Below are 24,666 nucleotides of genomic sequence, written 5' to 3' on the forward strand. Positions count from 1 at the left end.
AATGCGGCATGTCTCATTAAGAGCCACATCCACTGTTTTAGTGTGGTGAGATAGATAAAATAGCCAAATATAATAAGAGGTGCCAATGAGGCTGTGGAACGCCCTCCCCAAGGATACAACATTGGCTCCCTCCCTTTTAACATTCCACAAAATGGTTAAGATCTGGCTCCTTGAGCAAGCTTTTACTACTGGAGTATAATTAGACAAAAACGGAAATATGGAATGATCGATGATGCAATTGGACAACGATTTCAGTAAGGAGACGCCGAGGATCTTGTTTTTATAGATACTATTGTTTCTTTTATATCACGTTTTAAATATTTTTTATAATTGTTTTAACTGTATTTTGAGATTTGTTATGGCATCGAATCGCTGCCAACTGTGAGCCGCCTTGAGTCGCCTCTGGCTGAGAAAGGCAGTATACAAATCTGATAAATAAATAAATAAATAAATGAGTTGTCCTTCTGAAAATGTTCAACTGCACTGCTACTCCTATCATTAGCTATGATATCAAAGGCTGATGGAAGCTGTAGTCCACAAAATCTGCAGAGCCAGATGTTGCACAACCGTATCAGATATTAAAAATGATTAGAAATGATTTAATTGTTCATTATTAATTGAAGGTTCCAGTGTTAGTCTCCCCTTTGCCATTCACATTATTCCAGGAACAGGAAACCTTTTCCTTTTGATCTGCAACTCCTATCTATTCCACCAAGTATGCTCAGTGGTCAGGGACTGGAAATGTAGTCCAAAAACATCTGGAGACCCAAAGGCTCTCCACCTCAATTTAATTTTCTGTTAAAATGAGACTATAGACTAGATTAACAATACTAAATCTTTCCATTACAGTTGGCATGGGAAAACTTCGGCCCTCGAGGTGTTTTGGACTTCAACTCCCAGAAACCCAAGCCAGCTTCTGGCTGTTAGAAATTGTGTAAGTTGAAGTCCAAAACACATTGACAACCAAAATTTGGCCATGCCTGCAAACATACTAATAGATACTTGTCTTCTGGATTTCTTTTCAGTGCTTGCAAGTTGACATTCAGTTTTAGTTCTTTCCCCATCTACTCTATGAATACAAATTGTTATTTTATTTTGGGCCATCTACAAAGGTCACATGAATCAAGTACAGTGTGCCCATATAAATATCTAGTTTTGATGGCATCCAGTTGCCTCATTCATTCTGTGAAACTGTTTGTTGGTTCCATGATTACAAAATCTATTTACACTATGATGGACTAGATCCAAGGAAGCTGTAGCTAGTGGAAGCTATCCTGAGCCACGCACCCCCCGGGGGGGGGGGGGGTTGAGAAGGGCAAGGTACAAATATTTGAAACTAGCCGTCCCCTGCCACGCGTTGCTGTGGCTCACATGGGGGTTCTGTGTGGGAAGTTTGGCCCTGTTCTATCGTTGGTGGGGCTCAGAATGCTCTGTGATTGCAGGTGAACTATAAATCCCAGGAATACAGCTCCCAAATGTCAAGATTCTATTTTCTCCGAACTCCACCAGGGTTCACATTTGGGCATATTGAGTATTCCTGTAGAGTTTGGTCCAGATCCATCATTGTTTGTGTCCACAGTGATCGCTGGATGTAGGTGAACTACAACTCCAAAACCAAAGGACACTGCTGACCAAACCCTTCCAGTATTTTTTGTTAGTCATGGGAGAACTCTGTGCCAAGTTTGGTTCAATTCCATCATTGGTGGGTTTCAGAATGCTCTTTGATTGTAGATGAACTATAAATCCCAGCAACTACAACTCCCAAATGGCAAAATCAATTTTTTGAGTGAAGGACATACATTGGGTTGTTAGGTGTCTTGTGTCCAAATTTGGTGTCAGTTCGTCCAGTGGTTCTTGAGTTCTGTTAATCCTACAAACTAACATTACATATTTATTTATAAAGATAACTAAATAAATAAAATATTTCTCACTGTTGTGTACATTATATTTTCAGTGCAAAGGTGCTGCCCCCTTGAAGATTTTACCCGTTGGAAACATCAGTACCCCTTTTATGTGTTTAACTGAAGCGAATTATTCTTCTGAAAAGAATATAATTTGGGGAGGCTGTGGGACGAAGATTGTATCATTGTCCAGTGATCTGTGTGTCCAAAGGCTCATTGAGACAAAGACAAGCCAACTGTGAGTTTGTTTTCATTTCACATATTTCTCTTCTTTTCTTGCTTTAAAATATGCTGCTTATTTTTAAGTGACCTGCTCTTATTTTAAACTATTGCTCTCTACGTAGGTCTGTAGATAGGAAAATCATAAAAAATTGCTTTACCCTTTGTAAAATATTGTTTGATTCTGTTCAAAACTTTTGAACAAATCCTAAGTAGCTTGTATTCTTTTGATTGAGGTTCTAGTGTCATGTTTAAATAACCTATATAACATTTCCCTACTGTATTTATGTATTTCAATTTATTTGTGTATTGTCATTCTAGGTGGGTTTTTTTTAAACCTACTTACTTGACAGAACTTACTTTCCTGTTTATTATTATTGACACAAAAACACAGTATGTCACAGCAAACGAGATCTATATGCTGGATTTCGTATCACAAAATCAAACACTTCCCAAGCGTTTAGGACTGTGTGATGTATTTTCGAATGATGCGAGCAGATCCAAGTAAGGTGGCCTTTTGCAGTTGACAGATTGTGATTTTGTTTATTGTTTCCAAATGCCGGCTGAGATCTTTTGGCATGGCACCCAGTACGCCAATGACCACTGGGACCACCTGTACTGGTTTATGCCAGAATCTTTGCAGTTCGATTTTGAGGTCTTGATAGCAGCTAAGTTTTTCCTGTTGTTTTTCCTCAATGCGACTGTCACCTGGTATGGTGACATCAATAATCCAGACTTTTTTCTTTTCCACAATCGTGATGTCTGTTGTATTGTGTTCCAAAACTTTGTCAGTCTGGATTTGAAAGTCCCACAGTATTTTTGCGTGTTCATTTTCCATGACCTTTGCGGGTTTATGATCCCACCAATTCTTTACTGCTGGCAGGTGGTACTTGTGACATAAGTTCCAGTGAATCATCTGGGCCACAGAGTTGTGCCTTTGTTTGTAGTCCGTCTGTGGAATTTTCTTGCAACAGCTGAGGAGATGGTCCATGGTTTCATCAGCTTCCTTGCACAGTCTGCATTTTGGGTCATTAGCTGATTTTTCAATCCTGGCCTTAATTGCATTGGTTGTGATGACTTGCTCCTGGGCTACAAGAATCAGCTTTCTGTCTTCTGTTCCATTCATGAGCCATAACCAGGTCTTCTCCTTGTCAACTTTTCCTTCAATCTTCTCAAGGAACTGCCCATGTTTTATTATTATTATTATTATTATTATTATTATTATTATTATTATTATTATTTGAAACACAACAAGATAAGTCCACAGCAGACAAGGTCACTCTGCTGGTTGTTGTATTGGATCACACATCAGACATTTCCCAAGCGTCTAGGACTATGTGATGTATCGGTGAATAATGCATTCAGAGCCCAGTAGGGTGGCCTTCTGCAGCTGACAGAAGGTAATTTTGTCAAAACCGATTGTATTTAAGTGCAAACCAAGGTCTTTAGGCACTGCACCCAGTGTGCCGATCACCAATGGGACCACCTTTACTGGTTTGTGCCACAGTCTTTGCAGTTCAATCTTTAAATCCTCGTATCATGTCAGCTTTTCCAGTTGTTTCTCTTCAATCCTGCTGTCACCTGGGATTCCAACATCAACATTATTATTATTATTATTATTATTATTATTATTATTATTAAAACTTTGTGATATGCTTAGGTCTGTGGTTCTTAATTGTTGGTCTCCTAGATGGTTTAGACATCATCTCCCAGAAGTATTGCCCAGTAGCATCACAGAGGGACTGATGTTGCACCAACACGGGATGCTGGCACCAGATTAAGGCACCAGATTGTTATGGTTTTATTATCTGATTGTTTTTATTGTATTGTATTTTATGTTCTTGGCACCAATGGTAAACTGCCCTGAGTCGCCTGCAGGGGGTTGGGAGAATTTGGGAATAAAGGGGGAGGGGTAGGGAAAAAGGGAGTAATGAGGGGGGTGGTTTCTTCCGTTTCTCTTCATAGTGGATTACCTATATAAGTTTTTATTCTTGGTTTCTTGAACTTTATCCTTTTACTCTTCCTTCTCCTAGTGGTGGTTCTGTTTGTATAAGTTTTGTATCTTTTTTTTAGATCAGTAACTTCAATGGTGTCCAGTTTGTCGTCTTCATACATTTATTTTGTGTTTTTGTAATCAGAAATGTCAGTTTGTTCATATTCATAATGTCAGTTTGGATTCTTGTTATATTACGTATATTCCTGCATATAAGACGACTGGGCGTATAAGACGACCCCCAACTTTTCCAGTTAAAATATAGAGTTTGGGATATACTCGCCATATAAGACTACCTCTCTTCCAACACACACCAAATAAAAATTTAAAAAGCATTAGATTTGATTTCAATATGGTAATTTTCCTATTACTGTACTTCCTTCTCTGCCTCTCAGATCTCGCACCTGCCCACCTGCAACACTTCACTGCAGTCTTCAGGAGTGAGATCTGAGAGTCAGAGGAGGAGGTACGGTAATAGGATACAAGGACGGGCCAGACAGGTAAAAGAGTTGTGTTTTTCTGGGCCCAGAACCACTCTATCTCTTTTTTCCATACCCCGGACACTCCGGATGCCTGCAACTTACTCCGCCTTTCACTTACATCTTCCCGGTGAGGCGCCCCTTCACCTCACCATCGGGACCGCATTAAGTCCATTAATCCTGATGAATGGATTTTCTTCTACCATACTTGTACAGCATTGCCCTTAATGCTTTCATACAGTCGCTGCATATGGCAGGGACACGGCTACTGCTATTTTTGAGCTCCCCCTACAATATGCAGCAACCGCAGATTCTCCAATCCGGATTGGAGGTTTCAGCACCCGCTCTATAAGACGACTCTCAGCATATAAGACTACTCCCACATATAAGACGACTCCCATGCATAAGACTACTCCCGCGTATAAGACGACCCCTGACATTTGAGAAGATTTTCTTGGGTTTAAAAGTAGTCTCATACACCAGAATATATGGTACATTGTTGTAATTACTAGTGCTTAAAGGTGAATATCAGTTGCAATCGGGTCATATCACAGCAGAGGGAAGAAGACAGTGCGTACACAAAAGGCTCACTTAGGTTCATTTCCATCACAATTAATAATAGTTTATTGTTGACATCTAGATATAGCCAATGTAAGACACACCTATTTGTATCATCAGTTTTTTATTTCTTAAGCAAGATGCAACAGGTAATGCAGTTAATGGTCTCCAACCCACAAAAATAGGGTTTTATGTGAGATGAGTAACTTCTGTAAGAAGCACTGCACTTATAAAACTTCTATACATTTTATACCTTCAATGTTGTCCTTTAACAAGAGTGCATTAAGATTTTTCAAAGGTCTTCATTTGGCTTTCATGATAAGGTCTACACTAAGTCGAAATATATTGCTCTGATAGTTTTTTTTATCTCACACCTCAGATTATGCCACAAAGCGTACAGTGATGCCAATATTATTTCAATAGCAGTCGATAAATCCATCTACTTGGCCAAGAAGAACAGCTACTTTGTTGAAATTTGGGATAAAAAGACGGAGAAACTTTGTGAACTAATTGACTGTGTTCATTTTCTAAAGTGAGTATTAGCCGTCTTTCCATTTATTGGATTTTCAGAACATAATCATACTTATTATTATAATAACAGTCTGGTGTCAAATTATCAAATAACTATTTTTCCTATTAGGTAGTGATTTTCTACAGAACAAGTAAGTCCCAAAAATGCAATGAAACAGCTCGACTCTTTATGCGACGGGATCTTGTAGCACCTTAGAGACTAACTAAGAAGATGAAGTTGGCAGCATAAACTTTCTTAGATTAAATCTGCTTCCTAAGGTGTGTGAAATGCCTAGGAACAGACCTTTATAGCAAACGGTTTGTCCGAATAGCCATAAAAATGCAAAACTTGTGGGTATGGTGATGAGGTAACAAATTCAGTATTAACTATTCTTCGTGCTCGTTGGATGATAAAGAAAGGAGGAAAGATGTTGCTTGAGGTAAGATGAATGGATAGCCATTTGAATGGCAGCAAGAGTTATTGGAATGTAACAATGTGATGTTGGCTTAGAACCAAGAAAACTATGTGATAAACAAATCAAAACAGCTCTCATGTAGCTTAGGTGTTAACTAGTATTATTGTGTATTGTTCCAGGAAATTAGTGTCTCTGCCAAACCCATGGTCAATGGACTGGGGTTTGTGGATATAACCCAATTCTGCTGTTTTTCTTTTCTTTTCTTTCTTTTTTAAAAATCTATATAAATAAAAAATGTAATGTTCGTTTGTGGGATTCACAGAACTCAAAAACCACTGGACGAATAGACACCAAATTTGAACACAAGACACCTAACAACCCAATGTATATCCTTCACTCAAAAAAATAGATTTTGTCATTTGGGAGTTGTAATTCCTGGGATTTATAGTTCACCTACAATCAAAGAGCATTCTGAACTCCACCAATGATGGAATTGAACCAAACTTGGCACACAGTTCTCCCATGATCAACAGAAAATACTGGAAGGGTTTGGTGGGCAGTGTCCTTTGGTTTTGGAGTTGTAGTTCACCTACTTCCAGAGAGCACTGTGGACTCAAACAATGATGGATCTGGACCAAACTACACAAATACTCAATATGCTCAAATGTGAACACTGGTGGAGTTTGGGGAAAATAGAATCTTGACATTTGAGAGTTGTAGTTGCTGGGATTTGTAGTTCACCTACAATCAAAGAGCATTCTGAACTCCGCCAATGATGGAATTGAACCAAAGATGGCATACAGGACTTCCATGACCAACAGAACACATTGGAAGGGTTTGGTGGGCATTGACTTTGAGTTGGGGAGTTGTAGTTCACCTACATCCAGAGAGCACTGTGGACTCAAACAATGATAGATCTGGACCAAACTTGGCACGAATATTCCATGTGCCCAAATATGAACACAGGTGGAGTTTAAGGGAAATAGACCTTGACATTTGGGAGTTGTAGTTGCTGGGATTTATAGTTCACCTACAATCAAAGAGAATTCTGAACCCCACCAATGACAGAATTGGGGCAAACTTCCCAACGAGTGACCGTCACTCATAAAAACGCTGAAAAACACAGCAGAAGAGACTTAAAAAGCCCAAAAACAAAATACATTACAATGAATGCGCAAAGCCACATACATATATACACAAATACACATATACACATATATACACACACAAAACACATATGCACAGACTGGGCCACAGCAACGCGTGGCAGGGGACGGCTAGTATAATAATAAATTGTATTTGTTCCCCACCTCTCATTGTGGCTTGAAGCAGGTTACAGCATAGTCAAGACATATCAACATAAAATACATACAAAATACTACTACTACTAATAATAATAATAATAATAATAGTAAAAATACATATATCAAATGTAGATTCCATCCACAGTAACCTGAAACATTAATTAACGGAAACTGTTTCTCTTTTTAATCTTCCCTCCTGTCTTTGTCTCCTAATGAACCACTATTAATACTGAACCTATCACCTCATTCCAACACAAGTTTTGCATTTCTTGGCTATTCACACAAACATGGTCTATCTATAAAGATCTGTTCTTAGACACTTCACTCCCTGCATCTAGAACATGTTGAAGGATACCCCCCCCCTTCCTTACTCTTTAATGTGTAGTAATAGAAGACCAATAATATAACTTAATGGGTGGATATGAGGTTTGTGGATATAACCCAATTCTGTTGCCTTCTTCCTTTTTCTATCATAGGCTGCCTAAAGACAGAGCAGAGTAGCTGTGGCCTAATATGAGAACAAATTTAGTCTAGGACCGTGTATACAGTCCTAGACTAGGTCCATACCTGGCAAGCATTATGGGGGTGGTGACCAAACTGTAGGGCCAGCGTCGTCTCATTAATAATGGATGTATGGTGAACCACCCACTTTTATAAAGAAGACGAAATCCTGAAGAAGGGGAAGTCCCCCGAAACAAGGCAACCTCAACCCGGGGATCCTTGTCGTATTATATTTTGGATAATATTTTGAACTGGACAGCAAGCATTATAATTTGTATAATATTTTGAATTGGACAGTGATTTGAACTATTTGGACTTTCTTTGGACTGCATTTTGAAGACAGTTTACTTTTTCAAGGACTATGAGATAACCAAGTAGCACTCAGACTTGTAAAAAATTTTGTGTGGTTTTATATGCAGTATATTTACACAGTTTATGTTAACATAATTTTGTTTGGATAACAATTTGCAACTTGTGTTTTGTCATTGTTATAGATATCTGTGTTTCTTTGAGTTTATTGAATCTGGCCAGAAAGGATGCATGTACTGCTGATGCCAAAATGTACAAGCATAAACATGAATACATACAGCATTTTAGGCAGTTCAGTTTCCATTCAAGCTTCCCACTCCCTCCCCAGATTGGCTGAGAGAAGGGGCTGGCCTGAGCCCACTCTCGGATTGGCTGGGCTCTGCTGATGTCACTGGTTCCAGACAGGGATTCTCTCCCAGCTGAAGGGGATGTCCGTGGTTGGTTTCTGACAACCTGTGACAACCTGTCAGCTGTGGGAGATACCCTTTTGGGAGGGGACACCCCCAGGAAGTTCCTATGAACATATTTGGAGGGCTTAGGGAGCTTCTGACTAGCATAATAGTCCAACTTTGGTTGATAATGTTAAGTGCCCAGGATCCCTGAAACAAAGGGTGGTGATCTCCACCATCAGGATTCAGACTTGGATGCATATTGTGAGTTCTTGCCTTTAGGGTTGGCCATCTCTTAGCCCCAAGAGACTAATGATCTGTACACACGCTGGGATTTATCTCTTATCAGTGTAAAGAAAGTGCACATCTTTATTGTCCATGCACAACGGTGGGACAATCTGTCAGGACTGAAAATTCCCCCCGAGCACAGCTGGACATTCCTGTGTTCATGTAGCCCCCTACCAAATCAGGCAGAGGTGACGCTCTCCTGTGTTTGTCAGGATACATTTCATTTACTTTATATAGAATAGACAGAGAGGCAAGGATATAAATAGGCAAAAAGAAGTCAAATATAGATACATTTTATTAAGGGTTGAAACAATATCCAAGGGGATTGGGAACTGTTGTGAGTCGCCTGCTGGCATTCTTCTAAATTAAAATAGCAATATAGCAATAAGGATGAAAAATATATAAAAATTCATACTAATGTCCTTGAGGAAACTAGTGTGGTGGGGGTGTCGTGTTCCACAACATCCAGGTATGTTTTACTTGTAAATCCTAGCAGTTGTATCCAGCAATTTATTTATTTACAGTATTTATATTCCGCCCTTTTCACCCCACAGGGGACTCAGGGTGGATTACAATGTACATATATATGGCAACCATTCAATGCCATAGACACACAACATATATAGACACACACACAGAGGCTATTTAACATTCCTGCTTCATGAGGATATTCTGGCCACCAGGGGAACTGTCGCTTCACCGTCCATTTGTGACACTGATGGAGTACTTCCTCATTCATTGCATGCTTGCTGGAGGTTTTTATGGCATCATAAATTAGCCTCCCCGCATCAGCGGTACCTAAATTTCCTACTTGACAGATGCAACTGTCTTTCGGGCTCCAAGGGTCAACAGCGAGCTACACAATGGTCGGAAGCTCATTCCGACTCGGTCTGATTTCGAACTCATGACCTTTCAAAGCCAATGTTGGGAATTATAGCACTTGCAGTCCAAAAACATCTAGAGGAGCAAAGTTGCCCACTACTGTTCAAGGGTATCAGAAGAAGGGGCATAATATGATGCTATTTCTTGGTTTTAATTTGAGGAGTGGGGAGTAAGAATGTGGCAAAGAACTATTTTCAAGGAATCAACCTCCATTATTCATTTTGTGCCATTAGGAACAGGGATGAGGAAAGCACAGCCATCTATGATTTCTCACTTTTGGCTTCCATGGTGAACATTAATAATAATATATTACTCCAAATAATTGTGAAAAACATAATGGATAGTTCAATTTGTCATTTTTAAAAGGCCGTTTTTCAGATGAAACCGAGTATCAGCTGCTTCCAAGTTTGAAAACTGAAAGTAAACAAAGAATAAAATGCTATCTTTTTTTTAAAGAGAGGAGGTGCCAAAACTGAATAAAGAATCAAAGCAAAAACTTGCCTATCCTGGAAGAGTGAAGAGCATCTGCCTGCAAAAGAACACGGCCCTTTGGATAGGAACAGGGGGAGGGCATATCCTCTTGCTAGACCTCTCCACACGCCGCCCCATAAGAATAATAAATGATTTCTGCGATTCTGTCCGATTCATGGTGACAGCTCAATTAGGTAAGTGAAGCATTCCTAGGACATAAGCATGGTTCCATGAATAAGAAGGTTTTACATTTATTTCTTGTGTTATATTATATATAATGTACATATATCAGGCATGAGCCAGACCACTGGCAGATGGATGAAGAGTGTTTGTGTCAACTAATTCACACAGTGATAGATAGATAGATAGATAGATAGATAGATAGAATACTGTGTCTAGTGATAGGACTTGGGTGCAATAAACAGTGAAGTTAATCTCCACTAAGGGGTGAGATTATTTATTACTGCGCTTGTATACCGCTATTTCTCAGCCTAAATCGGCGACTCAATGCGGTTTACAACACTACAAAATCACAATATTCAGTTTAAAAGCATAAAAAAAACACATATACAATACAAATTATTGGGCCACCAATAACAATCCAATTGCATCTCGTAACTAAAATCGCAATCCAATCTCATCGTCCATGATTACCAATCCTTTAATCATCAGAATTCATTGCACCGGGTTAACCGAATGCTTGTTCGAACATCCATGTCTTCAATCTTTTTCGAAACACCATCAGCGAGGGGGCTGATCTTACCTCTATGGGGAGGGCGTTCCAAAGCCGAGGGGCCACCACAGAAAAGGCCCTGTCTCTCGTCCCCACCAGCCGCACCTGTGAAGCCGGCGGGATAGAGAGCAGGGACTCCCCAGAAGATCTTAGTGTCCTGGTGGGCTGATAGGCCAAGATACGTTCGGATAGATAAGTTGGGCCAGAACCGTTTAGGGCTTTAAAGGCCAACGCCAGCACTTTGAATTGGGCCCAGTAGCAAATCGGCAGCCAGTGGAGCTGGTGCAGCAGAGGAGTTGTATGCTCCCTGCACTCCGCTCCAGTTAGTATCATGGCTGCCGCCCGTTGGACTAATTGGAACTTCCGGGCCGTCTTCAAAGGCAACCCCACGTAGAGAGCGTTGCAGTAGTCAAGACGGGATGTAACCAGAGCGTGGACTACCGTGGCCAAGATTAAGTGCATCAGAAAGACAAATTGGCACTGGGACGGGACCTGGCATGGGAATTAGTTATTCATTCTTCATTTTAATTCTTCAAAAATAAGTTAGAGAAGTGAAAGTGTAGTTAAAATCGAGAAGCATATAATACAGTTTAAGTTTAAAATGGCTTCCTTTAAAACTAACACCAATTAATCTTACCCTCTTTCTCCCTTGTTTTACTTTTTCCACGTTGTTCTTTGAGCAATGGCCCTATGTGTGGACATATGTTATATACATAAACACTTGTCTAAATTAGTAAACAAGAACCACCTTGAGAATTTTTAAGCTATTCTTCACTGATAGCACTGAGAGATTAAGGATTTCAGTGCCAGGAGAAAAACTATTTTGGTGTCTCTGTGCTTAAATATATAATATTAATACATTTTAGTTGAGCAAGACTGTTCTGCTGGCAAGAATTCACCCACTCGTGCTTATTTTAGAACTTTGTCCCCAAAGTTCTGTTTGCATTATTTCACCGCTGTGGAGGGAGCTGTGATGCATAAGGATAGAAAAGCCTGTTAATGGATTGCTATGAAACTGAACATATTAAACCATAGCTTAGGGAAATGTAAAGATGGAATTTTATGTGCCTATATTTATGGAGTATTTGTATGATTGCTCTTGGATGAATTTCGCCATCCATTTGAACAACCTTTCAATTCCTTTATAGTAATAACTGATGAAATCAGTAGAAATGCCAAGTAAATGTGTGCGCGCGTTTAATATATAGGTTTGTTTTAGTGTATAAATAACCTTTCCACATAAAGCAAGTGACTGCAGTGATTGCAGAGATTCAAAATCCATTAAGGCTACCTTCATCTTAACAGCAAAACCTGTTGTATAGAACTGATGGCACACTAGGGATAAATATACACATTTCTTTATGTTCTTCGTCTGACGGTATTTCCATGCTTTTTGTTTTGGGCAAATGTTTTAACTCTTATGGACCTCTCCCATCCTTCAAAAAGCAAGAACAGCTTAAGTTATATGTCACACATCAGTGCAAAAATGCACAATATTACTGATATTGGCATCTTAAACTTTATTTAATTTGGGAAATGTCTTAATTTTATTGTCAAAGGCTTTCATGGCCGGAATCACTCGGTTGTTGTAGGTTTTTTCGGGCTATATGGCCATGGTCTAGAGGCATTCTCTCCTGACGTTTCGCCTGCATCTATGGCAAGCATCCTCAGAGGTAGTGAGGTCTGTTGGAACTAAGAAAAAGGGTTTATATATCTGTGGAATGACCAGGGTGAGACAAAGGACTCTTGTCTGCTGGAGCTAGGTGTGAATGTTTCAACTGATCACCTTGATTAGCATATGATGGCCTGACAGTGCCATTATTATTTATTTTCTTCTGACAGTATTTCCATGCTTTTTGTTTTGGGAAAATGCTTTAACTCTTACTGACCACTCCCATCCTTCAAAAAGCAAAAACCTCTCCCATCCTTCAAAAAAAAAAAAGCTTTAGTTTTATGTCACACATCAGTGCAAAAATGCACAATGTTACTGATATTGGCTTCTTAAATTTTATTTAATTTGGGAAATGTCTTAATTTTGCATTTTTAAGAAATTAAATAAAAATAGTAGCCCCTACACATTTGTGGGAAATAAGGCTACAAAATCCCCACAAAAATGAGGGGAAATATAGATAAAATATGAATACAAAATTCAAACCCGCTTCTTATTTGAAAGAACACATATCTAAATATTTCTAGGATCTCTATCACAATTCCATGATCACACATTGAACATAGAATTATGCTGGAGGACCTAGAAACACAAATACGTTTGGCGGAGACGAGAGACAGGGCCTTCTCAGTGGTGGCCCCTCGGCTATGGAACGCCCTTCCCAGAAATATTAGATCGGTCCCTTCTCTGTTAGCATTTCGTAGGAAGATTAAGACCTGGTTATTCGAGCAGGCATTTGAAAAGACAGTGTAACAAATATTAGAACATGAAACGACTAGGTGACAAGATTGGATCTTGATTTTAACTAAGAGACGCCGTGAGTTATGTAGTATTGACTTTGCAATGTTTGTATATCGATGCTATGGTTTTAAATTGTTTTAATCTATTTTATGATGTCCAAGCATTGAATTTTGCTACTGTAAACTGCTTTGAGTCGCCCGAGGGCTGGGAAAAGCGGTATATAAATGGCATAAATAAATAAATATAATTTTTGATCACATATAGAGCAGAAGCACAGGAAACAGCAAATACAGTAACCTGCCAGTAATCAAATCCACAAATGCTTAACCCACAAATGTGAAGGGACAACTGTACTGGTTAATGTTTTCTTTTTCCCCCCTTCCATGTGATAATAGGATGTCTCAAAAATGTTGTTCTGGTGTTGGGATACTGCCGTAGAGGGGACGGTGAAGACAACAAATATGCCAAAGGTAAGGATTAATGACTTTGTCATGCAGAAGACTACTATACCTTCTATAAAAAGTAATGGTTTTATGAGATTACACAGTACAAATATTTTCACTGTTGCTTTGTTCAGTCTTCTGCTTTTGTAGATACTATCAAAAAATAAGTAATTCCTTGTTGAATACACACAATATAATGCTACTTCCTATTATTTCTTGTCTGGTCTGTTGATTATAATAAATTATCCATTCATCCCATTGCTTCCAGTTGTTTTAATGAGAGATGTAAATAATCTTTGCAGAGGGAATGTGCACACATTCAGAGTGCTGTAATCATTAAGATCCTCTCTCTCTCTCACACACACACACACACACACAATATACCAACAAACATGGCCCATTGAATTTCATAGTATTTTATCCAAAGCAAATAGATTTCACTCTATGGCTTTAATTTCATATTAAAACATCTCACAAATAAGGCACGGTTAAAGTGCAGTGAGAAAATGTATTGTCGAAGGCTTTCATGGCTGGAATCACTAGGTTCTTGTGGGTTTTTTCGGGCTATAGGGCCATGTTCTAGAGGCATTTCTCCTGACGTTTCGCCTGCATTTATGGCAAGCATCCTCAGAGGTAGTGAGGTCTGTTGGAATTAAGACAATGGGTTTATATATCTGTGGAATGGCTGGGGTGAGGCAAAGAGCTCTTCCCTGCTAGAGCTAGGTGTGAATGTTTCAGCTGATCACCTTCATTAGCATTTGAAGGCCTGGCTGAGCCTGGGAAAACCTTTTGTTGAGAGGTGTTAAGATGTGCCTGGTTGTTTCCTCTCTGCTGTTTTGCTGTTGTAATTTTAGAGTTTTTTAATACTGGTAGCCAGATTTTGTTGATTTTCATGGTTTCCTCCTTTCTGTTGAAATTGTCCACATGCTTGTGGATTTCAATGGCTTCTCTGTGTAGTCTGACATGGTGGTTGTGTGAGTGGTCCAGCATTTCTGTGTTCTCAAATAATATGCTGTGTCCATGCTGGTTCATCAGGTGCTCTGCTATGGCTGACTTCTCTGGTTGAAGTAGTCTGCAGTGCCTTTCATGTTCCTTGATTCGTGTTTGGGCGATGCTGCGTTTGGTGGTCCCTATGTAGACTTGTCCACAGCTGCATGGAATACGGTAGACTCCTGCAGAGGTGGTTTCATCTTTGTTGTTATCTTTAATTGTTATCTTTAATTGTCTTTAATTGTCTTGAGTTAAGATGAAATGGGAAACAGAAATAAAAAACAGGAAAAGAGGGAGGACCCACTAGACAGGCCCTAAAATTCAGAAGAAAACGGGGTAAAAGGAAGGGGGTGGCTGTATGATGTTTGCCAAAAATGTGTGCTGGCAGGAAAACATGTGTTAAAAATTTGCACTTGAAATCCGATTTCAGCCAAAAATGTCCATATTCGCATCACTGTATATTCCTCAAGAAATACTCAAGAAAAACATGTGACTTCATTGCAGTATGCTGGTGTGGACTGCTCCAGTGCATGTCCACATTTTAAAATCCTGAAACAGCTCATGAGGGCTGTAAAGAAATAGAGACATGGACACACAGGTGACTAAATGGCAGCACAATTGGAAAGCAACAACAGTGAGAACTCTCTGCAACCATTCCTATATTCTGATGTTTATGAAATTAAACAGAGCTTGAATTTACACTAGGGCGAGGAGAGATATTTAAAAAAATCTACTTGTGTGCACATTCAGTTATCCACATCAGTGCTTAAGAGGTCCAACACATCTCAAAGTGCTAATTTTAAAAAATTTAAAGTATACTTCCACCAGATTTCCCCCATCCTTCTTGCTGATTTCTAACATCCACTATAAAAGAAGGTTTCAGGATACGGAGGGAGCATTTACCGGGACTGACAACTCCATGTTTGAACTTAATAATAATAATAATTATTTATTATTTGTTTATTTATTTATTTATAGACCACCCTATCTCCCTGAAGGGAGTCAGTGTGGTTTCCAACAAATATGGCAAATATTCAGTGACAAAAGAAAAGCCATACAAACAGTTTACATCAGGGCAAGATACATTAGACAATATAGAACAACATAACTATAACTTAATAATCAAAATAGCAATAAAATAAAAATAAGAAATAAAATAAAAAACATCATAAAATCCAAATTTTGCCCTGTCCCGCAATTTTTTGTGTCACTTCTTTGTCCTGGATTATGACACAGTCTGGAAATGTCCTAAGAAAGGGCCAGTTACCTTCAAGCAGGACAGGGCAATCTGGATCTCAAGGGAAGTTACTTTTCTTTGGCTAATGGAGTTGAAATTGCAATCCCTTTATTGTCCTTTGTTACCAGTCCACGTATGGTCAAGAAGGGGAGTGCTCTCTTCCTGCATTTATGTAGAATCATAGAATCATAGAATCAAAGAGTTGGACGATACCTCATGGGCCATCCAGTCCAACCCCCTGCCAAGAAGCAGGAATATTGCATTCAAATCACCCCTTGCAGATGGCCATCCAGCCTCTGTTTAAAAACTTCCAAAGAAGGGGCCTCCACCACACTCCGGGGTAGAGAGTTCCACTGCTGAACATCTCTCACAGTCAGGAAGTTCTTCCTCGTGTTCAGATGGAATCTCCTCTCTTGTAGTTTGAAGCCATTGTTCCGTGTCCTAGTCTCCAAGGAAGCAGAAAACAAGCTTGCTCCCTCCTCTCTGTGGCTTCCTCTCACATATTTATACATGGCCATCATATCTCCTCTCATTCTTCTCTTCTTCAGGCTAAACATGCCCAGCTCCTTAAGCCGCTCCTCATAGGGCTTGTTCTCCAGACCCTTGATCATTTTAGTCGCCCTCCTCTGGACACATTCCAGCTTGTTAATATCCCTCTTGAGTTGTGGTGCCCGGAATTGGACACAATATTCCAGGTGTGGTCTAATCAAAGCGGAATAGAGGGGTAGCATTACTTCCCTGGACCTAGACACTATGCTCCTATTGATGCAGGCCAAAATCCCATTGGCTTTTTTTGCTGCCACATCACATTGTTGGCTCATGTTTAACTTGTTGTCCACGAGGACTCCAAGATCTTTTTCACACTTTGACTAGACCATTTTAACTGACAGCAGAAGTACTATCTAGACAAAATGCAGGCTTGTGTCTAACATCATCCCTTTTCTTCTGTAGAATTTCTAACATCTTTGTCTTATGAAGACACTCAGGAAATTTTTGTTAAGTATTTCAGATGATTTTTTTCTTATTAATTTGTTCACAGGAATACAGTCGTGTGTTTCTGTATGGGACATCAACCTGCCACACGAAGTTCAAAACATGAGAAAACATATTGCAATAAGACGGGAATTAGCAGAAAAAATGAAGACGGTTTCTTTGGATTAACAGACATGGCCGCCCTTTAATTCACTGGACTGGACACTTATTTCAGGGTCTTTGCAAAGGAAAAAAACTTCTGCTGTCATCACGGAAGCATTCTGCTGAATTCCTTGTCAAAATATTACTCTGGCTTCAAATACAAAGAAGGAAAGTGGCATAGATTGCAAACTAGAATTGTTGAAACTTAAATTATTTGATGGATAATCTCAAAAATAGCTCTCCTGCTTTATAGAATCCCCTGTCTCTTTTTATATACTATATTTATTTATATGTATATAATTTAATTATATTTTGTATTCTTCGTTTTTTAAAAGGTCTAGTGCATTAATGAAGGCATGCTGTAAAGCTGTATAACTTTAAATATAGGTAGTCAAACAGGTACAGTATTATTAGTCATTTACATGGCTGTGAATATGGTCGTTTCATTTTGCTACGTTTGCTTTGTTTTTTCTGGTGCCGTCATCCAGTCAATAGTTAAATGCCCATAATATGTATTACAATTTTTGTAAATATATTTTTCAAGCACTTTATATTTTTGCAAAAGCAATCTTGATGGGATTTTCTGTTACACACTACTGGCTAATGCCAGTTGAAATGCTTTTTTCCCACATACATGACCACCAAATTTTATGATGTTCACAGGATCAGAGGGGTATGACATCCACATAGTATATACCTTTCCCATATGACAAACCAGAATTCAAAGGAATATGAAAGCTACTAACTGCCTTGATGTTCAAACCATAGCCTAGAGGGTAAGGTGTTTTCCTAGGATGTCTTGAATCTTTAAATAACCAATTTCTCTTACGAAAAGGATGGAGATCCTGAGAAGTAACCATTGTGTTTTTTGTGTGGTTGTATGTTTGGAGTTCCTGATTTTGAAGCTCTACTTTAACATACTCTTCATACACTGATATAACTGTTTTATTTATATAGGAATTGTAAAATGGCATGTCTTTCATGTAATAAAATTATATCTTTCACACACAATAGTCCATTTTATAAATCACTTCAGATCAATTTATTGTTAAAAGATGTTCATTTTCTATGCTATGATTTTTTAAATTAATTTTTTATTATGCACATACGCAAAAAAGACAATTTATTAATAATATATAAAAAGTGGGGGAACACTAAGTTTATAGGAAAGTAGTAAAAAAGCTGAGAGAAGAAAAAAATAAGCTTAAAAACCAAAAATAAGAGGAAATATGAGGGGTATTTTTTAAGTAAGGTCCGTTGGAACATAAGTACACAACGAAAGTTTATTTCAAAAAAGTAAATTTATTTTCAGAAAGTACATACTTCACTCTATTTTTTGACATAATTGCCAAGTTTGTTCAAACACTTATCATACCTCTGAACCAATTTTAAAATACCTTCTTCATAAAAACTTGCCGCCTGCTCCGATAACCAAGAGTTCACTGTAATCAAAGAAGGGCGACCGGAGCGGTCCTCATCATGGACGTTGTCACGGCCATCTTTGAATTGTCATACCCACTTACGCACTTTGCTTTCACTCATAACAGTATCACCGTACACTTCACAAATCTGTCGATGAATTTCTGCAGCAGGCAGGTTCCTTGCTGACAAAAACCGTATCACTGAGCGAGCCTCACATGCGGAGGGTGAGTTGATAGTCTTAAACATTTTTAAAGCACAGAACAGAACCGTACAGGTTAGCTACAGAGAGGAAACTGAGCACAGTTGTTCCCGAGGCATGACGTTACACGACGCACGCACTCATTGCGGTATGCGCGCAAACTATTAGTGTCTACAACAAAACGGACCTTACTTAAAAAATACCCCTCTTGTGTGTGTGTGTGTGTGTGTGTGTGTGTATACTTGGAAAGATGGGGGTGGGGTGTGGAAAGTTCCATTGACTTCCATTCTGTGCCTTCGTCAATATTGTGTAATTTCTTATATTTATAATTAAAGTTTTAGTTTTAATCTTGCTCTATAAATTCATCTGCAACAAAGAAAAAGGAAAAGACAGAAAAACTAAAATAAAAATATGAATGATAATAATAAGAAAAAGGAAAAAAACTCATTGTAAAGCACTGTCCTTCTGTTTCTTCTCTTTCTCGTATTCCTCGAAAGGGGACCAGTCCGTCCTTTTTATTGGGCTTCCTGAGCTATTCTTTTAAAAAAACAAAACAAAAAAAACACGTTAATTTGTCCATGTTTCTAATTTCTCGTAATTTATTTATCCAATTGTCAGTTTCTGGAATTTTATCTGTTTTCCAGTTTCACATAAGATATTCTTGCTGCCGTCGACATATAGGTAAACAAAATGCTATGTTATGCAATGATATTAAAGTGAGTAAGGCATTCTGTTCAAATCAGTGTTCTTGTAGTAACTCTTAGATTACTGAGATACTGTATTTCCCAGTATCCATTCTGAGGTCAACTTGAGTCATGGAGTCATGCTACAGAATCTAGAGATTCCTGGAGAAGTGTCCTCTTGAGTTAAAAAAGACCCCCTAATCCCAGCAAGTATCAACAGTAAGAACTGACCATGGAACAACAGACTGGTTCAAGATTGGGAAAGACGTACAGCAGGGTTGTATACTCTCACCCAACCTATTCAATTTGTATGCAGAACACATCATGCAATGTGCGGGGTTTGATGAATGCAAGGCTGGGGTGAAAATTGCTGGAAGAAACATTAACACAACCTTAGATATGCAGATTATACCACCTTGATGACTGAAAGCGAGGAGGAACTGAAGAGCCTTATAACCAATGTGAAAGAAGAAAGTGCAAAAGCTGGGTTGCAGTTGAACATAAAAAAAAACCCAAGATTATGGCAACAAGACTGATTGATAACTGGCAAATAGTGGGAGAAAACATGGCAGCAGTAACAGACTTTGTATTTCTAGGTACACATATTACTGCAGCCAGGAAATCAGGAGACGTTTACTGCTTGGGAGGAGAGCAATGACAAATCTTGATAAAATAGTAAAGAGTAGAGACATCACACTGGCAACGAAGATCCGCATAGTTAAAGCCATGGTATTCCCTGTAGTAACCTACGGATGTGAGAGCTGGAAAATAGGGAAGGCTGAGCGAAGGAAGATAGATGCTTTTGAACTGTGGTGTTGGAGGAAAGTTCTGAGAGTGCCTTGGACTGCGAGAAGATCCAACTGGTCCATACTTCAGGAAATAAAGCCTGACTGCTCATTGGAGGGAAGGAAATTAGAGACAAAGATGAAGTGCTTTGGCCACATAAGAAGAAGACAGGAAGCTTAGAGAAGACAATTATGCTGGGGAAAATGGAAGGAAAAGGAAGAGGGGCCAACCAAGGGCAAGATGGATGGATGGCATCCTTGAAGTGACTGGCTTGACCTTGAAGGAGCTGGGGGTGGTGATGGCTGACAGGGAGCTCTGGCATGGGCTGGTCCATGAGGTCATGAAGAGTTGGAAATGACTGAATGAATGAACAATAACACACATGCTGATCATTACACTATTAACATAAGAGTCGGAAGCGACTGAACGAATAAATAACAACAATTCCAGCAAATGTGGAGGTCAGACTGCATTGTCATTTCCCTCTTATGTAAACCCAACCTATTTTATATACAAAATAGAGTATATGATGCCATTTCCAGAAGGTAACAGGTATGGTGGGGGGGGGGGGGAGCAGCAAGGATTTAACACAGTCTCTTCTGAGCAGATATAATTATGTCTCCCATTTTTAGGTGAGAGCATAGAATTAAAAATTCTACTGAAGCTCACTTGTCTTCACCACCCTCCTTTTCAAAATAGCACTTGATGCAGTCATAAATGATAAAGAATGAAATTTTTCCTTACTGATATTTTATCTTCCATCTCCCACAAGCACTATGATCCTAATTTGTGCTGGCAAAGGCCGCTTATTGGAGAGAGCTGAGTTATGCATTTGTCCCAATTTATAGAGGATTTAGAATGGCAAGAGGAAATTCCAGAGCTTGTGGGTTGGGGGTGGGATTGGATATGCTGGTTTGTGGAGTCAGAGTTGTAGTCTAAACAAGTTTATTTACTTATTTATTTCAAATATTTATACCCCGCCCTTCTAACCCCCCCCCCCCCGGGGGGGGGGCTCAGGGCAGCTTACAGACGGCAGCGATTTCATGCCACTATATACACATAATAAAATACAATAATCTATAGAAATAACAATGTAATGTTTGTTTGTGGGATTAACATAACTAAAAAACCACGAGACGAATTGACACTAAATTTGGACACAATACACCTATCAGGTCAACGAGTGACCATCACTCATAAAACACTGAAAAACACAGCAGAAGACACTTAAAAAGCCAAAAAAAAAACCCACCCCATTACAAAGCATGTGCAAAACCACACATATACATATATACATAAATATATACACACATACACACACACATATATATACACACAACACACATATACACAGACTGGGCCACAGCAATGCATGGCAGGAGACGGCTAGTTACATATAAATAAAAACATTACCTACAAACATTAAATCATTAAATCAGTTCAAACTATTAAAATCTTACAGCCTGTTGGTCTAATCTAAGCCAAATTTCTATGACCAGAGACTATCAGAAGCTTGTCCATAGTCCATAGTGATTGTCATCATTACCATTGTCATTGTCAGCATACTACCCGAAGGTCTGGTCCCACAACCATGTTTTTAACTTCTTTCTGAAGGAGAGGAGGGATGTGGTTAGCCTAATTTCGCTGGGGAGTGAATTCCACAGGCGGGGAGCCACTATTGAGAAGGCCCTGTCCCTCGTCCCCGCCAAGCACGTTTGTGACAGAGGCAGGGCCGAGAGCAGGGCCTCCTCAGAAGATGTTAAGCTCCAAGGTGGTACGTAGAGGGAGATACGTTCGGACAGATACACTGGGCCGGAACTGTAAAGGGCTTTATAGATCAAGACCAGCACTTTGAATTATGCTCGGAATTGGACGGGCAGCCAGTGGACCTGACATAACGGGGGTGGTATGCTCCCTGATTGACACTCCAGTGAGTAGTCTAGCTGCTGCCCGTTGGACTAATTGGAGTTTCCAAACAGTCTCCAAAGGCTTTCCCAAACCCTGTGTCTCTCACTTGGACCATAAAGTCAATTGTAGTTCAGTGTGTGCCCCTAGAGAAAGACTATGTAGTAGGCATTAAAAGGATTTCCTTTTTCTGGTTTCCTCAGCATTATCTGTAACGATCACTTCACCATAGGCTATGATTCTGATGCTTGCATTGATGACTTGCATGGCATAACTATATGTTCCTGCAAACCTCCAGCTGTGCCCAACAGAACACCTACAGAAAGGCACATTCTGGTCTTAATTGTGGGAGAGAATGGAAGGGAACAACATGAACATGCTTTGACTTCCAGTGCAGTGAGAACCTTGTAGGCAGAACCACATAAACAGGATATGCCTTATCTTGTTTGCATCATGTTGATCCCTCTGCTTACCATATAAATGTGCTTGTGCATCAGCTCTCTCCTCATCACTCCTAACTCTTTCATCCATTCTCCATGGCTCTCCTAGCCTTCCATATTTTAGTTATTCTCTTGTACTATGCTGCATAGATAGTGCAAAGAGAACTGAGAAACATATCAAAGCGCCTCCTTCACAATATTCAGGCACCTCCAACAAAGGTAGTGCAACTATGGCCCTTCAGATGTTGACACCACTGGTGTAGACCACTGTTTGACACCACTAGTGTAGACCAAGCACATCTCACAGCTACAGTAGCCCACCCTTGTGTATAGAATGATGGATGCTATTAGCGGCAAGCCACGAAACATCAATAAATCCATAAATCCATCAAAATGGGAATGTATGAGGGTTGAATGAAAAGTAATGCCTCCACCTTCATAACTCCTCAACAGTTCTGTTATGCGGCAGGTACTGGCTTGTTCAGTAGACTCTCCTCTACAGTTCCATTTTGGTGGGAAGCCTTAGCATTGAACAGTTGTGTTGTTAAAGTGCAAAGTATGGAACCTTGCGCAAACGGTTTCTTCACGTTTTCTTCCTCTATTTGCAAGTTGTCAATCAGTCTTGTTGCAATCATCTTGGTTTTTTTTATGTTTAACTCCAACCCAGCTTTTGCACTTTCTTATTTCAACTTAGTTAGAAGGCTTCTCAGCTCCTCCTCACTTTCAGCCATCAAAGTGGTGTCATCTGGAACCCTGCGCAGACGGTCGGTCAATGCGACTTAAGCAATGTGCAATCATTGAATTATTGACAGCAGAAGGTGTCACCCCAAAGGAGATTCATCAGAGAATGCAAGCTGTTTATGGTGATTGTGTTGATGTGAGTACTGTGCGTCATTGGACGAGTAAGCTTAAAGATGTTGAGGTGGGAACATCTGACTTGCGTGACAAACAAAGAGTTGGGCGTCCTGTGACAGCAACCACCGAGTTTCACAAGCAAAAGGTTGACAGATTGATTCAGGACGATCGTCGTATCACTCAGAGAGAAATTTCAGGCATAATCGGCATTTCACAAGAACGTGTGGGTCACATTATTGCTTTGCTTGGCTATCGGAAGATCTGTGCACGATGGGTTGCGGAAACTTCTTATGTCGACTTCTTATGTGATGGCTTCAGAAAACTTGTTCATCATTGGCAAAAATGTATCCAATTGTCTGGTGATTATGTGGAAAAGTGAATAGTGGTAGTTAAAGAGCACTGTGATGTGAGAGCTGGACCATAGGGAAGGCTAAGCGAAGGAAGATAGATGCTTTTGAACTGTGGTGTTGGAGGAAAGTCTTGAGAGTGACTTGGACAGCGAGAAGATCCAACCAGTCCATTCTTCAAGAAATAAAGCCTGACTGCTCATAGGAGGGAATAGTAGAGGCCAAGATGAAGTACTTTGGCCACATCATGAGAAGAAAGGAAAGCTTAGAGAAGACAATGATGTTGGGGAAAATGGAAGGAAAAAGGAAGAGGGGCCAACCAAGGGCAAGATGGATGGATGGTATCCTTGAAGTGACTGGCTTGACCTTGAAGGAGCTGGGGGTGGTGACGACTGACAGGGAGTTCTGGCGTGGGCTGGTCCATGAAGTCACAAAGAGTCGGAAACAACTGAACGAATGAACAACAAAAAAGAGCACATTCTAAGGATTATTTCTGCATTTGATTTATTAAAATATTCCCTTCCAAACCCAAGTAATGAAGGTGGAGGCATTACTTTTCATTCAACCCTCGTAGATGCTTATATGTAACATCAGAACATTTTTAACGCATGAAAACCAAATGTATCCCAAGCCCATGTTTGGTTGAGTTCTCTTGAGCTGTTTTTTTCTGGAAACGATTGAGTCTGACATTTATAAAGATCATTGCCTGACAAAAGTATACAGTAGTGGATTTGCTGAACTCAAAGTAAGCCGGTTTCATATGCTTCAGCACAACTTCCTGAAAGTGTCAGTCCAGGTGTTTGATGTTCCTATTTTGTTGATTTCAATTGGTTTTATTGCATTTCCAAGGGCTTTGAGGCTC

General features: G+C 39.6%; 1 protein-coding gene across 2 annotated transcripts in view; it reads left to right on the top strand.

Moving 5' to 3' along the window:
• LRRK2 (leucine rich repeat kinase 2) overlaps positions 1-17,563 on the top strand; it is a 158,627-nt gene extending 141,064 nt beyond the window's left edge. For both annotated transcript variants that reach the window (XM_067468805.1, XM_067468806.1), the window contains exons 47-51: positions 1,955-2,139; positions 5,530-5,682; positions 10,206-10,414; positions 13,759-13,833; positions 17,073-17,563. In XM_067468805.1, the coding sequence (XP_067324906.1) occupies positions 1,955-2,139; positions 5,530-5,682; positions 10,206-10,414; positions 13,759-13,833; positions 17,073-17,194 (744 nt within the window). In that variant the 3' untranslated portion in view covers positions 17,195-17,563. The remainder of the gene's footprint in view (positions 1-1,954; positions 2,140-5,529; positions 5,683-10,205; positions 10,415-13,758; positions 13,834-17,072) is intronic.
• Positions 17,564-24,666: the final 7,103 nt, after the last annotated feature.

Source organism: Anolis sagrei, chromosome 5 (assembly GCF_037176765.1).
Source record: "Anolis sagrei isolate rAnoSag1 chromosome 5, rAnoSag1.mat, whole genome shotgun sequence".
NCBI classification, from domain to species: Eukaryota; Metazoa; Chordata; class Lepidosauria; order Squamata; family Dactyloidae; genus Anolis; species Anolis sagrei.